The 14,560-nt window shown below is 46.0% G+C and overlaps 2 protein-coding genes across 3 annotated transcripts; one reads left to right on the forward strand and one right to left on the reverse strand.

Annotated features, from left to right (window-relative positions):
* Positions 1-310: 310 nt before the first annotated feature.
* On the reverse strand, positions 311-3,495 carry LOC106606060 (alpha-1,3/1,6-mannosyltransferase ALG2). Its single transcript, XM_014202140.3, has 5 exons — positions 3,343-3,495; positions 2,775-2,946; positions 2,549-2,686; positions 2,221-2,388; positions 311-2,051 (listed from the first exon to the last, which is right to left on the reverse strand). The coding sequence occupies exons 2-5, from the start codon at positions 2,943-2,945 to the stop codon at positions 1,305-1,307; spliced, it is 1,224 nt and encodes a 407-aa protein (XP_014057615.3). The 5' UTR covers position 2,946; positions 3,343-3,495; the 3' UTR covers positions 311-1,304.
* A 275-nt stretch (positions 3,496-3,770) lies between these two features.
* On the forward strand, positions 3,771-14,141 carry sc61b (transport protein Sec61 subunit beta). Of its 2 annotated transcripts, NM_001141616.1 has the most exon segments (4): positions 3,822-3,924; positions 4,707-4,804; positions 6,569-6,676; positions 10,505-11,056. In NM_001141616.1, coding segments are annotated over 4 exon segments (297 nt in total). In that variant the 5' UTR covers positions 3,822-3,921; the 3' UTR covers positions 10,593-11,056.
* The last annotated feature ends 419 nt before the right edge of the window (positions 14,142-14,560 follow it).

The raw sequence follows: 14,560 nt of genomic DNA on the forward strand, positions 1-14,560 counted from the left end.
TTCTCTCCCTGGTGGTTCCAGAGGGCCTCTTTATCTTCCCCTCCTAGCAGGGTCTCTAAATCACCGTGGTAACAGCCCTCCTCATCTCCTGCTAATTCCTCTGCTCACTGAAACATTGACTGAACACACACACGCGTATTCACAAACACGCCCCTCTACTTTTCCGCTCCTCTCTCGGTGGCATTGCATTTGCAGTGGGTAGATAGGAGTTGGATTTGGAGTGTGTGTGCGTGTGTTGGATACCTGGCCTGATACACACCAGTCTGGTACAAAAGAGAAAAAGAAAGAACTTGACAACAAAACAAGCAGACTTGGTAAACTAGATATGTGTCCTCTGTTTTATTAAGACTTGAGGAATGTCAATAAGAGCGCTTCTAGAGGCCAGTAAGACTGACCAGCAGACAGCATGACCTTCTATACTGCACACACACACACACACACACACACTCCTAATAACCAACACACAGCATCATCTCCTAATAACCCAGAGACAGACAGCAATGTACAGGCCAAACATTCCCTCATTGTGAAAAGTAACTAAGGTCTGAAAGGACAGAGGAAGTGGCAAACATCCTGCTGATCGATCTGTGGCTGCCAACTGGCTAATGGCGCTCGGTGGCATGCGCAAACACACAGCATCCCGTCATCACACTACAGATCCATCCTAGTGGTTTTGAAGCTCTTGGTCACCCCCACACACACACACACACACACACACACACACACACACACACACACACACACACACACACACACACACACACACACACACACACACACACACACACACACACACACACACACACACACACACACACACACACACACACACACACACACACACACACACACACACACACACTTCTAGAACCAAGGGCCGGTATTGTTACGAGAGGCCCCGGGGCAGTATGGGTAAAGTCGTTACTCTTTTGTTAATTGGAGCGGAGATTCCATCCCTCCATTCCCTCAGCAACCCCTCCTAGGGGAACAATGACTAATTGTCTAGAGCCCTCCTCAGTCAGCGCACCTCTACATTACACCCCCCTCCCCAGTCTGTCCTCCAGTCCTCAGTAACCGTATTTTATCCCTACATACCTAGCCCATCCACCTCTACCTGGCTACAGCTGCAGTAGGATGAAGTTGCACCAATGAGATGCTGATCTCAGGTCAGTTTTCCATTCTTTGGTTAGGATTTAGCCTGGGATTGAGAGAAGGTAAGCTGATCTAGATGTGTCTAAGGGCGACTTCTACCGAAAGCTGCTCCGCTAACGCACCCCAGCCCAGTCTCTGCCCCAGTAGAGGTGTCACTGGGTCAGCCTGAGGATGTACCCGTGCAGCTGGTCTGAGAAGGCCTCCAGGGAGAACTTCTCCTGAACCCGCCTCCTGCCGGCCTGGCCCATGTCCCTGCGGAGCTGGGGGTCTCTGAACAGCTTCTCCATGGCCAGGGAGAAGGCCTCAGCCGTGGGCTCACACAGGAAGCCCGTCTCCCCGTCACCTACACTCTCCAGAGGCCCTCCAGACCTCACAGCAATGACGGGACAGCAGCAGTACATGGCCTCCACTGGCACTATCCCAAAGTGCTCTCTGCTGGGCGTGTAGAGAATGCCTGCGCTGCCCCGCAACAGCGCCACCTTCTGGCTGTCTGAGGGAGAGCGCAGGAAGGTGACAGAGTCCTCTACTCCCAGCCGTGCTGCTAGCTCCTTCAGCTCAGCGTAGTGCTGGACGTTCTCAGCAACACGGCCGTCGTACCCCCCTGCCACCACCAGGTGGAGTCCTGCCTGGTCCCCCGGGGCGAGGCGGGTCTTCAGGGAGGAGAGGCCCTCGAGGGCCAGACCCAGGCTCTTCTTCCTCTCATAGCGGTTCAGAGACAGGAAGAGGCAGGACACGCCTTCAGGGATCAAGCCCCCCAGACCCTGCTCTAGCTGCTCCTCAGGGGGCCGGTCGAAGCTGTGTGTGTTGAGGGAGGGGTAGAGGACGTCAGTCTGGACCCCATCCAGGGTACGGAACGTCTCCCTGAAGACCCCTGCGGTGAAACAACTGTTTACCAGCACCTGGGACAAGAAACAAGAAAGATCAGTCAGTGATATCTCATCAACAAGGTCAGAGGAGAGAGATCAATTGGGAAAATCAAAACTAGTTTCCATTGAAATTAAATGAATGAAACTGTTGGTATTTTGTACTCTAAATCGAATCATTCTTTCTCTGGTTCTATACTCTCACCGTATCAGCCATGCCAGTGGTGAGTTCCTCCAGTCTGTCTATGGGGGCGCGGTAGAGCTTTTTCAGAGCTGAGCCTCTCTGGGTCAGGAGCTGGTCTGGGAAATGACAGTAGAACAGAACCTTTTTCCTCTGACGAGACAACCTCAGGACTGGGATACACACGGACACCTGTAAGAGGAGAGAGTAGGGTTGTATCTACTACAATCACAACTACAGAAAAGTCAAGGCAAAAAAGACTAGTGTGAAGGTGAGAGTCAACATGAAAAGGTAATGGACTGAGTTATGCTGAAGTGAAGAGAAAAAAATATGTTGACGGTGTGTCACCAACCTGATCACAGAAGACCACGTCGTACTCTGCTCCACTGAGGAAGACCAGGTAGAGAGCTACGTAGATCATCCTGAGGTAGGCACACAGGGCATGCAGGTACCCTAACACACTGGTGGGCAACCAGTCACCCACACACACCTGGAGATGACAAACAGGGTCAGATAGTGCGAGTGTGTTTGTGTGTGTTATAACACTGTTATTAGATTACACTGTTATTGACACCCACCACGTTCAGGTCTGGGTCCAGTGTCTCTGAGAAGCAGTGTGTGGGGTCATGGTGGGCCGTCCAGATCTGAACACTGCAGCCGCGAGAGCGTAGAGTTACAGCTGCATCCACCACCAGCCTCTCTGCACCACCTATACCCAGGTCTGGGTGGAGAAACACCACCCGCACCATCCTGGAGGAGACAGAAAACATGCTTAAAGAAGCCTGATGACACTGACAGGTTGACAGGTGCGTCATCAACATGGGGCTTGTTCAGAAGGTTCAGACAGTATTAATACATTCAATACAACGTTACAGAATGGAGGACATTGTTGACATGGCAGAGAGGTGGATTGTTTAGTCTACAATGCCACAACCCATAGAACGTTCTCCCGTTGAATTGGCTAAGCTCCATAACATCAGCTAACCGTGATGTTGTTGAAACAGACAATAGATATCTCTAGCCGACAGCTACACTAAACACAGTGAACATAGAGCTTATATCAACCTGAGAGTAGCCAGTATCACAGACCAGCTAGTATGCATTCGTTACTAATTCAGTGTGGACGTTGTCTGTCATAAACTTTACCTTTCGCTCCTTGATAATGCAGTCTGTCCAACTTGTGTCCAGGAAACAGTGGTCAACTTACGAACACTAATATGCCACTCTGCCTATTAATCGACATGATGGCTCAAATGTTACATTAATTTCCAACGGCAAACCCCCCTGTGTTGAACCAAAATGGCGTCAGATGCCACCCTCTGGCGCACGTCGCTTCCTATGAGACACGTCACCTCTCTTGGCACGCACACTTTTCATTTGCCTTTCGTTCAAACTCCAAAATTAGATTAAACAAATTAGATATTAAAGTAGATTTTTTTAAATAAATACTTTTTACCAGGAGATTATATATTAATCTATAATTTGTAATAAATTGAATCCGTTAGATGTCAATTATGAGCTGTCTTGGTTCAGGCTTAACATAGAGCACCTAAAATGGTCCTTCGTTCTGTAATCGTGTCCTTTTTAGACAAGCGTCATCTTTCTTGGATTCCTTCTGAAGTTGTGGCGATTTGTGTACAGCACTGCAGCCCATTTGACGTGGACTTCAGTTAGAAGAACAGTTTAAGTTTTCTTCTTTAGCTGAAATCCAAAGTGCAACTTAAAATGGTAAGAATTCTATTTTTCCAAATAAACTTTAACTTTAGAATTTTTAAAAATAATGTATATTGTTGTACACCTCTAACTTGGCCTTACGTTAACTAGCTAGCTAGCTCTTATTCAATTTAGCTAGGCATAACAGATACATTAAATTAGCCTCTGTTAGCAAGCTAACCTAGTACTATTACAGGCATGATGTTATAGATTAGTCTTATTTGACATTGCTATTTTATATTATAATCATTCTTTACCGTCGAGGTGACTCAGGTTTAGAAGCCTTCTAAGGTAGCCAGCTAGCTAAAGTTAGGTTAGTTAGTATGATGATCCATGATCTATTTGTAGACGTGGCTATTTTTCGAATCAGCGAATCTTCATTATGTTATGTGTAAGACAGCCAGACTATCACAAACGATCATTGCAATGATATGATCATTTAGAAATTACATTTGAGTACGCTGTTCATGGCGCTTAAGGGTACTCATCGCTGGTAAAGAGGACCTCTATCAATCAATCAAATGTATTTTTATATAGCCCTTCGTACATCAGCTGATATCTCAAAGTGCTGTACAGAAACCCAGCCTAAAACCCCAAACAGCAAGGAATGCATGTGAAAGAAGCGCGGTGGCTAGTGGTAGCTAGTGTGAACTCCTATATATTATGAGGAAGTTATTTGTGATTATCATTTCAGAGAACCCCACATCCAAAGTGGGTCAAATCCAATGGTTACATTTCTGTTTTCTTCTGTAATCTTAGTATTTTGTGTGTTTTTAATGTAACTGTCTCTTCCTCAGCCTGGACCAGCATCAAGTGCAACTAATGTCGGTGCAGGGAGCCGATCCCCCAGCAAGACAGTGGCCCCCCGCGCAGCAGGATCCACAGTCCGACAGAGGTAATAATAATCATTTATTACATTTCTATAATCTCAAAGCGCTTCAAAAACAAAATACCAATACATCATCATGGTGCATGGCAGCAAGAGCCACACAAAACCCCACCCAACGCAGAAGGATCTACAACACACACCAAGACTCCAGTCAGACTCAAGACATTACATACTGGTACCCTTAACCACCCCCAAGCATCAACATTACCACCTAGCTCCAACCTATAACACATGAGTGCATTACTAAAATAAACTACATTTTAGGTAGACTAGAGGATGTAAAATGAAAGGGAGAGTGATGGTGTTTAGATATCCCTCTGAGTAGATACCACGAGATAGATGTTGGTGCTTTAGGCTTAATCAGTATGTAATCAGAGCCACGCTATCATCATCATTACCCATTACTACCTTATCCCTCATTCACTCATTACCTCATTTAGCCCCCTTTAATCTCAGCTGATGAATCACTACATCAGGACTACTGGAGCTATTCTGAACACAAACTGCTGTAGTAGAGGGAGTTAGGTACGGTAGTACTTCTACCTCAGACAGCAGTGTTTCCCCTACATTCATTTAGCAGCGGTGGCCCACTGCTGCTAACTTGTTGCCATGGCTGGGGGGAAAAAATATCACATTTATGTGTATATCCAGGGGTCACATTAGCTTTCAGAAATCTGCATTTTCAAAAAGCGGACGAACAAAGAATCAGCGTTTCTTTAAACCACTTCACCTGTTTTGTATTGAAAGTCGAGTGTTTTCTTTGGATTAGGGGCGTGCAACTACTTTTACTTCACACAAAATGCATTAGTTCAACACATTCGGCAGAAAATCGTTTATCAGATGTCAACAGAAGTGCAACGCTATTTGGCTAGCAGCCACACGTAAATTGGCTTACAGTGAAAAAGCAAGGTCTTTTTTGCAAAAACTATGCATGGCCGTATTTCTAATGTTTATAGGAAATGTAGCTGGCTGGATTCTTTCTAATGCTTTGTTTTGAAGGTAATCTTGCATTTTAACTGGCTACTGGAGAAAAAACACACCGGAGAAAAGTATCCTACACATCAGTCAGAGCTGTCTGGTGATCCAATGACTAGAGCAAAGATATTTCATTAGAGTGGAGTGCAACCGAAGCACGAAAATGATCCTTTTACATTGCTGATTTGGAGCGAACCCTGACTGAAGCAGGGAAGAATTTACAATAAGCATTTAAGATCTGCGTTTACAAAATGAAACAATAAATATTTTTTCTGCTTTTTTTTATTTTTATTTTTTAATTATTTTGGTGTAAAAAAGAGAACCCAGAATCCTCCGTTAGCGCGACCCATGATATCTCTGCTGAGACGCACTTTTAAATTTATGGCAATTGGCTCAATGACTGGAAGTCTATGGGAACAGCTAGCATGTCATTGCGTTACTGTTAGTAGCAATGCACCCCCTGCTACCCAAGCCACCACTGCTAGAAAGAAATCCTGCGGGAAGCACTGGACAGTGTCTGTGATTTTGTCATTTCACACAATAATGTTATGGGTTCAGATGGCTTAGAACTGCAGTCACTGCAGAGGCAGTATTTCCTACAGCCTCTGTGTTTTTACATCTAACCATCTGAGACTCAGGCAGAAAAACTGTCAAAACAGGAGCAAATGAAGGTTCATTGTTTCAGTGTGCAGGCAACTCTGTAAAGGTGTGACTGACAACCTCATGTAAATAGCTTGTTGTCTCTTGTATATGATGTTATAGCTCACATGTTGTCTCGTATGTGTGATGTCACAGGAAAGCAACGAGCAGTGGCACACGCAGTGCAGGCAGGACCACAGCATCAGCGGGTGGCACCGGGGGCATGTGGCGCTTCTACACTGAGGACTCACCAGGACTCAAAGTGTGAGTGTGTGTGTGTGTATATACACACAACCATACACTCACACAAAGGCACTAGGATTCCTTCAAATGCACACACACACATATGTATCTCACACACACACAGAGTAGGTATGTACAGTGTTTATGAGGAAGAGCATGAATGTTTAATGGCAGTAAATTAGACTTGGGGGGACTGAGGCTAAATGCTGATCAGACCCCAGGGTGTGTATGTTCCTGGAGCCCCCCTGCCCCCCATCCCCTTACAGACACCGTCAGTTCAGCTCCACACTGTTCCTAAACACTGATCAACACTCCAGCTTTCTAAGTCTGGCTGCTTTCTGACGGTCAGGCCGCTGTTCTGACTCCTGGTCACAGTTCTAGACTGGGACCACTACTGACAACGGTTAGAGATCTCCTCTACTCCACACAGTTCCAGTTGTCCTGCTGTAGTTACTGAGGGTGTTGCTCCTGTAGTCCAGGACAGACGGTTGTACGGTGGTGTGTATCGAGCGTGTGTGTGTTGAACGCTGGTCTCAGAGCTTCATTAAGATCTACTCAGAAAGGTCAAGTCAATTACAGTCTTCAGAGAGGAGGGGGGTGGTGTTGGTATGGTAACACTCTCCCCCTACCTTTCCACTTCAGGGATGGCGCACCTCTTCTCATCAAATCCTCATCAATGAATGCAGAAACACAATAGGACCACATCTCTACTGGCTCCCAGGCAATGTTTCCCCTAGAATTGATCTAGATGGGGTGCAGAGGCACCCACATCTGCCAGAATGGAGATTTTCAATTAAAGCAATTTGGCCAGTTGAGAGCAGAGGGTATCAGTGCTAGACAGTTATGGGAGGCCTGCCCCACCTTAGTAATGCTAGGAGAAACACTGGTCCCAGTTCAATGGTGGTAATTAAGCAATAAGCCACGACGGGGTGTGGATCATGGCCAATATACCGCGACTAAGGGCTGGTCTTACCCACGACGCAACGCGGAGTGCCTGGACACAGACCTTAGCCATGATATATTGCCCATATACCACAAACCCCGTGGTGCCTTATTGCTATTATAGACTGGTTACCAATGTAATTAAAGCAGTACAAATAAATGTTTTGTCATACCTGTGGTATACGTTCTGATACACCACGCCTGTCAGCCAATCAGCATTCAAGGCTCGAACCAGCCAGTTTATAAGGCTGGTTTGAGCTCCATATCACACGTGTAGGCTTACAGTATCTCAAACAGCAAATGTAGGCTTACAGTATCTCAAACAGCAAATGTAGGCTTACAGTATCTCAAACAGCAAATGTGTAGGCAACGGAAAGCACACCACTTTGCAATGAGCTGGAGACGGTATGCATTTTGAAAACATTTACTTAATTGTTTGAAACCTGAATGTTTTAATACATATGAGGCATGTTTTACCTTGCTTCAATGTAGCCTAGTCAAAATCACACCATATCTGTGGAGGCAATTCCTTTATATCAACTTTCTTTCGTTGTCCAGTAGCCAAAGACACAATCCTAGTCATATTATCAACCCATGTAGTTGTTATATATTAAATCTCCCCTCTCTACATTTCTACCGGAATATTTTCATCTGTCACATGAAACCGCTGCATTTGACAATGGTGTTCTCATGCTGATTGAATTCTGGAATGAACATTTGTGCGCAGCCTACTGCCTTGTGTGCATTGCTGCGCTGTAGCCTATGTCTACTGGTTGTATGAATTTGGGATCCATCTTTCTACAACTGTCTGGAAGAGTCTGTCTCGCGACAGAGTCTGTCTGGAAGAGTCTGTCTGGAAGAGTCTGTCTGGAAGAGTCTGTCTCCACAAGCTGACCAATAGAATGGGTAAACTAATAGATTGACAGGCTAGTGATGTTGGTTACTCGTCTTGTCTGAGGAAAGTCAGTGTGGACAGTTATTCTAACATCTTCAAAGTGCACATCAACATTAGGTAAGAAGGAGTGCACGTTGTTGCTCTGTTAATATGAATGACCATATTTTAAATGGGATTCCAGTCATTCTGAGCACCGTGGGTGGACGCCCTAATCCACTTACTCACCCAATGCATATGGGTCCAGTAAATTTCAAATGTTTCCTAATGGAAACCCTGTACAACGCTACGTCCCAGGCTACTTCTCTCTCTCCTGCTCTCTCACTAAATATTCAAAAGTATGTGGACACCCCTTCAAATGAGGGGATTTGTCCAGCACGCAGCCATGCTATCATAGACAAACATTGGCAGTAGAACGGCCTTACTGAAGAGCTCAGTGACTTTCAACGTGGCACCGTCATAGGATGTCACCTTTTCAACAAGTCAGTTCTTCAAATTTCTGCCCTTCTAGAGCTGCCCCGGTCAACTGTAAGGGCTGTTATTATGAAGTGGAAACGTCTAGGAGCAACAACGGCTCAGCCGCTGTGGTAGGCAACATAAGCTCACAGAACGGGACAGCCGAGTGCTGAACCGCTTGCAACACTCACTACCGAGTTCCAAACTTCCTTTGGAAGCAACGTCAGCACAATAACTGTTTCTCGAGAGCGTCATGAAATGGGTTTCCATGGCCGAATAGCCGCACACAACCCTAAGATCACCGTGCACTATGCCAAGTGTGGCTGGAGTGGTGTAAAACTCACCACCATTGGACTGGAGCAGTGGAAATGCCTTCTCTGGAGTGATGAATCACGCTTCACCATCTGGCAGCCCAACAGACGAAATCTGGGTTTGGCGGATGCCAGGAGAATGCTACCTGCCCGACTGCATGGTTCCAACTGTAAAGTTTGGTGGAGGAATAATGGTCTCAGGCTGTTTTTCATGGTTTGGGCTAGGTCCCTTAGTTCCAGAGAAGGGAAGTCTTCTAGATGATTCTGTGCTTCCAACTTTGTGGCAACAGTTTGAGGAAGGCACTTTCCTGTTTCAGCATGACCATAACTCCATGCACAAAGCGAGGTAGATACAAAAATTATTTTTCAAGATCAGTGTGGAAGAACTTGACTGGCATGCACAGAGCCCTGACCTCAACCCCATCGAACTTCATTGGGATGAATTGGAACGCCTATTGTGAGCCAGGCCTAATCAACCAACATCATTGCCTGACCTGAATGGAAGCAAGTTCCCGCAGTAAAAAAAAATTTCTTCCCATTATTTATGACGGCCTAGGAACAATGGGCTAACTGCCTTGTTCAGGGGCAGAATGACAGATTTGTACCTTGTCAGCTCGGGGATTTGAACTTGCAACCTTCCGGTTACTAGTCCAACAATCTAACCACTAGGCTACCCTGCCGCCCCGGCAGGCCAACATCTGCTGGAAAGCCTTCCCAGAAGAGTGGAGGCTGTTATAACATCAAAGGAAGCGACCAACTCTTAATTTTCATGATATTGGAATGAGATGTTTGACAAAGGTGTCCACATACTTTTGGACATGTAGTGTATAGCTCCACAAGTACATACTGGAGGACCCTCAAACTCAACTCTGGACCTGGAAGCCAGTTCCACTGCATTTATTTCATTGTTCCCCTCTAATCAGGGACTGACTTTAGACCTGGCACACCAGGTGTGTGTAATTAATGATCAGGTAGCACAGAAGCAGCAGCTCTGTACCTCGTAGGGTGAGAGTTGAATACCACTGCTGAAGAGGATTGGGCCACTGTTTTCCGTGTGTGTGTGTCGTCTCTCCTCTGTGTAGGGGTGGTAACCTGTGTGTGTCTGTCGTCCCTCCTCTGTGTAGGGGTGGTAACCTGTGTGTGTGTGTGTCTGTCATCTCTCCTCTGTGTAGGGGTGGTAACCTGTGTGTGTCGTCTCTCCTCAGAGGTCCGGGTGGTAACCTGTGTGTGTGTGTCGTCTCTCCTCAGAGGTCCAGTACCAGTGCTGGTGATGAGTTTGCTGTTCATCGCGTCGGTCTTCATGCTGCACATCTGGGGGAAGTACACCCGCTCCTAAACCCCGCCCCATGACCCTTCACCCTCAATCCCTGACCCTGCGGCGCAGCTTCTTAACACATCAGACCTGGACCAAACAACCAACCAACCTGAACCCCATACAACACTACTCGCCTGGCCCGGCGGGCGGTACAGTCCCAACCTGTCTGGTGTTCTCTCAGAGCAGGGCCGCAGTCCAGTGTCCAACTCCAACTGAACTGCAGACCAGCACCAGTGTGTTGACCCTGAGCACAGATCATCCAGGACTGAATCCTGACATGACTCCTACTCCTCTCCTACTGGCTGCTGTAGGTCCTATTGATGACAATGGGTGATTCATCTCCAGTAAGGATCGGGCACCCTGGTCCCCTCATCAGGACTTCAGTCAGCATCTATATTTTTCAGCCTGAATTGGAACCTGTAGATGTTAACATCATTTGGACAATGTTTTTATTGTGATATTGTACAATAAATGGACTCAAACAGAATTTGTGTGTTGGATGTCCATATTAGCCTTTACACTGTCTGTAAAACTGCTTCATGCAAATCCCTGATCGTTGATTGGCTGTCGGGATACGTTGTCTGCTGCTGATCTCCAGTGTTGCACTGTATTGGACCATGTCCCAGAACTCATGTACTGTACACTGCCTTTGGCAAAGTGGAGCTCATTTAGGGTGGATCAATCAAAATATCCATACCAGACAATTACATGGCACCGTATACCTTTTGTGCACATACTGTATGTACCAAGGGAACGCTTAGGTTTCATAGACATCTTTTATATTAGGCTTCTATTCAAATGAGCTATTAATTGAAGCGTTACCCATGGTATGTGTTGTGACAGGTGTGTAGGTTTCCTGCCAGGTACAGGCTGTATCAGGTATGTTCAGGGGAGCACCAACCTTTTTCAAACCGCTCCTCACGGACCCCCAGACATTTCACCATGTTGTAGCCCTGAACTAGCACACCTCATTAGTTAGTCACTGTATAGTAACAATCTAATAGCCATAAGCTATGGCTGACCATAAACGTGATATATTCAAAGCACTGTACGGTCCATTACAACTGACTTTATTACAGTGGTGAAGAACCCTTCATCCTCCTCTACCTCTTTCTCTGGGAGGACGGGCTCATACTAATAGATGGAATGGTATTGACACACATCTGTATTAGATACCATTTCGTTCACTTAATTCCAGTCATTATTATGAGCCGTCCTCCCCTCACCAGCCTCCTGTGGAGAGGAGAATAAACATAAAATGCTATTTAGAAGATGTTTTTCTCCAAAGATGATGTGCATTTAAGTTGTTTATTTTACATACGGATGGTCCCGGTTATCAAACCCACTATCCTGGCTTTGCAAGTGCCGTGCTCTACCAAATGATCTGCAGAGGACTACACAGGAGAGGGAAATATAAAGTGACTGGGATCTCTCATCCTCTCTTCTCTTTGGTTCCTCTCATCCTCTCTTCTCTTTGGTTCCTCTCATCCTCTCATCTCTTTGGTTCCTCTCATCCTCTCTCTCTTCTCTTTGGTTCCTCTCATCCTCTCTTCTCTTTGGTTCCTCTCACCTCCTCTCTTTGGTTCCTCTCATCCTCTCTTCTCTTTGGTTCCTCTCATCCTCTCCCCTCTCTTCTCTTTGGTTCCTCTCATCCTCTCCCCTCTCTTCTCTTTGGTTCCTCTCATCCTCTCCTCTCTCTTCTCTTTGGTTCCTCTCATCCTCTCCTCTCTCTTCTCTTTGGTTCCTCTGATCCTCTCCTCTCTCTTCTCTTTGGTTCCTCTCATCCTCTCCTCTCTCTTCTCTTTGGTTCCTCTCACTCTCTCTTCTCTTTGGTTCCTGTCATCCTCTCCCCTCTCTTTGGTTCCTCTCCTCTCTCTTCTCTTTGGTTCCTCTCATTCTCTCTTCTCTTTGGTTCCTCTCACTCTCTCTTCTCTTTGGTTCCTGTCATCCTCTCACTCTCTCTTCTCTTTGGTTCCTGTCATCCTCTCCCCTCTCTTCTCTTCGGTTCCTCTCATTCTCTCTTTGGTTCCTCTCATTCTCTCTTCGGTTCCTCTCATCCTCTCTTCTCTTTGGTTCCTCTCATCCTCTCCTCTCTTCTCTCTGGTTCCTCTCATTCTCTCTTCTCTTTGGTTCCTCTCATCCTCTCTTCTCTTTGGTTCCTCTCATCCTCTCTTCTCTTTGGTTCCTCTCATCCTCTCTTCTCTTTGGTTCCTCTCATCCTCTCTTCTCTTTGGTTCCTCTCATCCTCTCTTCTCTTTGGTTCCTCTCATCCTCTCTTCTCTTTGGTTCCTCTCATCCTCTCCCCGCTCTTCTCTTTGGTTCCTCTCATCCTCTCTTCTCTTTGGTTGTATTTGGTACCATTCCGCTTCAGCCATTACCACGAGCCCCTCCCCAATTAAGTTCCACTAATCTCCTGTGGTGGCTTTATACACACACTATATATTCACACTGAATAGGATGCTGTCTATCAACTCAAAGCTGTGAGATCTGTTGCTCTTTGCTCGAGACACTAATACAAACAGAACAGAAAGACCATGAGGACCACTCACTTCTAGAACAAAGACCACTCAACTCTCCAGGCACGCCAAGACTATGCACTCACACAAAAAAGACAGCTCACTCCCTCACACAAAGACCACTTACCACTAGGATGGCTGAAACCACTCGTACTATTTGTTGTGTGCAAGACAGCTGGTACGTTGGACTTGTGTTATGAATGTCGTCCTACCAGAGGAAGCTGGTGGGAGGAGACATAGGAGGGCGGGTTCATTGTAATGGCTGCAATGGGAATAAATGGTTTCCATGTTTGTGTTTGATACCGTTCCGTTGATTCCATTCCAGCCATTACAATGAGCCCTTCCTCCTATAGCTGCTCCCACCAGCCTCCACTGAGTCCTACCTAGTTAGTCATATCTGTCATGTCTGTGCCTGTGAGTCTGGTGATTGTCTTCTCTTGATAGAGAGAGAGGTCTTGGTTAGCCAGGTGTCCATTCGGTCTCTGCTTCTTTATTCTCATTCTCAGCTAGACGAGGTCTTGCTCTGCCTGCTGCAGTGACATTACCAGCCTGAAGGGGGCGCTCCAGACTACTGTGTGAACCTGGAGGGAACCTGGAGGGAGACAGAAGGAGCCGTCTCTCCGCTCCTCACAGAGCTCTGCTACTGTAGAAGTCTTGCCACTGGGCCCACACTGGTTGAATCAACATTGTTTACACATAATTTCAATGAAATTACGTTGAACCAACATGTAATCAACGTTCAATTGAGTCTATTTAGAGTCAATCATCCCATATTGCATTCCTGCTATTAACTTCTCATAAACAAGCTTCTCACTGGTCTGAAGGACTTTTGTCAGTTTATTCTGTCTCTCATTGCATCCTCCCTGTAATTGCACTAGTAACTGACTGCATTTGACTAGAGCTTTTGATACATAGAAACAAGATGAAGTGAGACTGTATGGCTGTTTCTCTGTGTCCACCTCTCTGTTCACTTCTGGAGTTCTGAGGACAGCATTCCCTAGATGACCATGCTAGAAAAGGACAAACATTGCTGTAATAGTGTAGCGTGGTGCTACAAACCTGTTTATCATGAATTACTTTTCTAATGAGTGTGGTTTAACTATGCAGGTTTCACTTCCTTCTCTTGACTGTTTTCATATTTTCAATTGTTGGCACGTGTGAGAATTCTGCACTTGACGATCAATCTATCGTCAGGGGCAGAATTCTCACACGTGCCAATAATTCAAAATATGAAAACAGTTGTCATGTACACACTAGCTGTCCAACCTCTTGTAGCTGCTGCTGAAGATAACACTGATGTGTGTTTCTGCCAGCCTGAATGCTGCTTCCTTGTGTTTAGTGTAGCATCTGAATGCTGCTTCCTTGTGTTTAGTGTAGCATCTGAATGCTGCTTCCTTGTGTTTAGTGTAGCATCTGAATGCTGCTTCCTTGTGTTTAGTGTAGCATCTGAATGCTGCTTCCTTGTGTTTAGTG

The sequence above is a fragment of the Salmo salar genome, chromosome 02, assembly GCF_965601325.2.
Source record: "Salmo salar chromosome 02, fSalSal1, whole genome shotgun sequence".
NCBI lineage: Eukaryota > Metazoa > Chordata > Actinopteri > Salmoniformes > Salmonidae > Salmo > Salmo salar.

Coding starts and splice junctions, on each gene's coding strand:
- LOC106606060 (XM_014202140.3), bottom strand. CDS start 2,945: ATGGTGCGGGTGGTGTTTCTCCACCCAGACCTGGGTATAGGTGGTGCA. Junction 2,687..2,774: donor TGGACCCAGACCTGAACGTG/GTGGGTGTCAAT, acceptor TGTCATCTCCAG/GTGTGTGTGGGTGACTGGTT. Junction 2,389..2,548: donor ACGTGGTCTTCTGTGATCAG/GTTGGTGACACA, acceptor CTCCTCTTACAG/GTGTCCGTGTGTATCCCAGT.
- sc61b (XM_082958663.1), top strand. CDS start 11,951: ATGATCTGCAGAGGACTACACAGGAGAGGGAAATATAAAGTGACTGGG.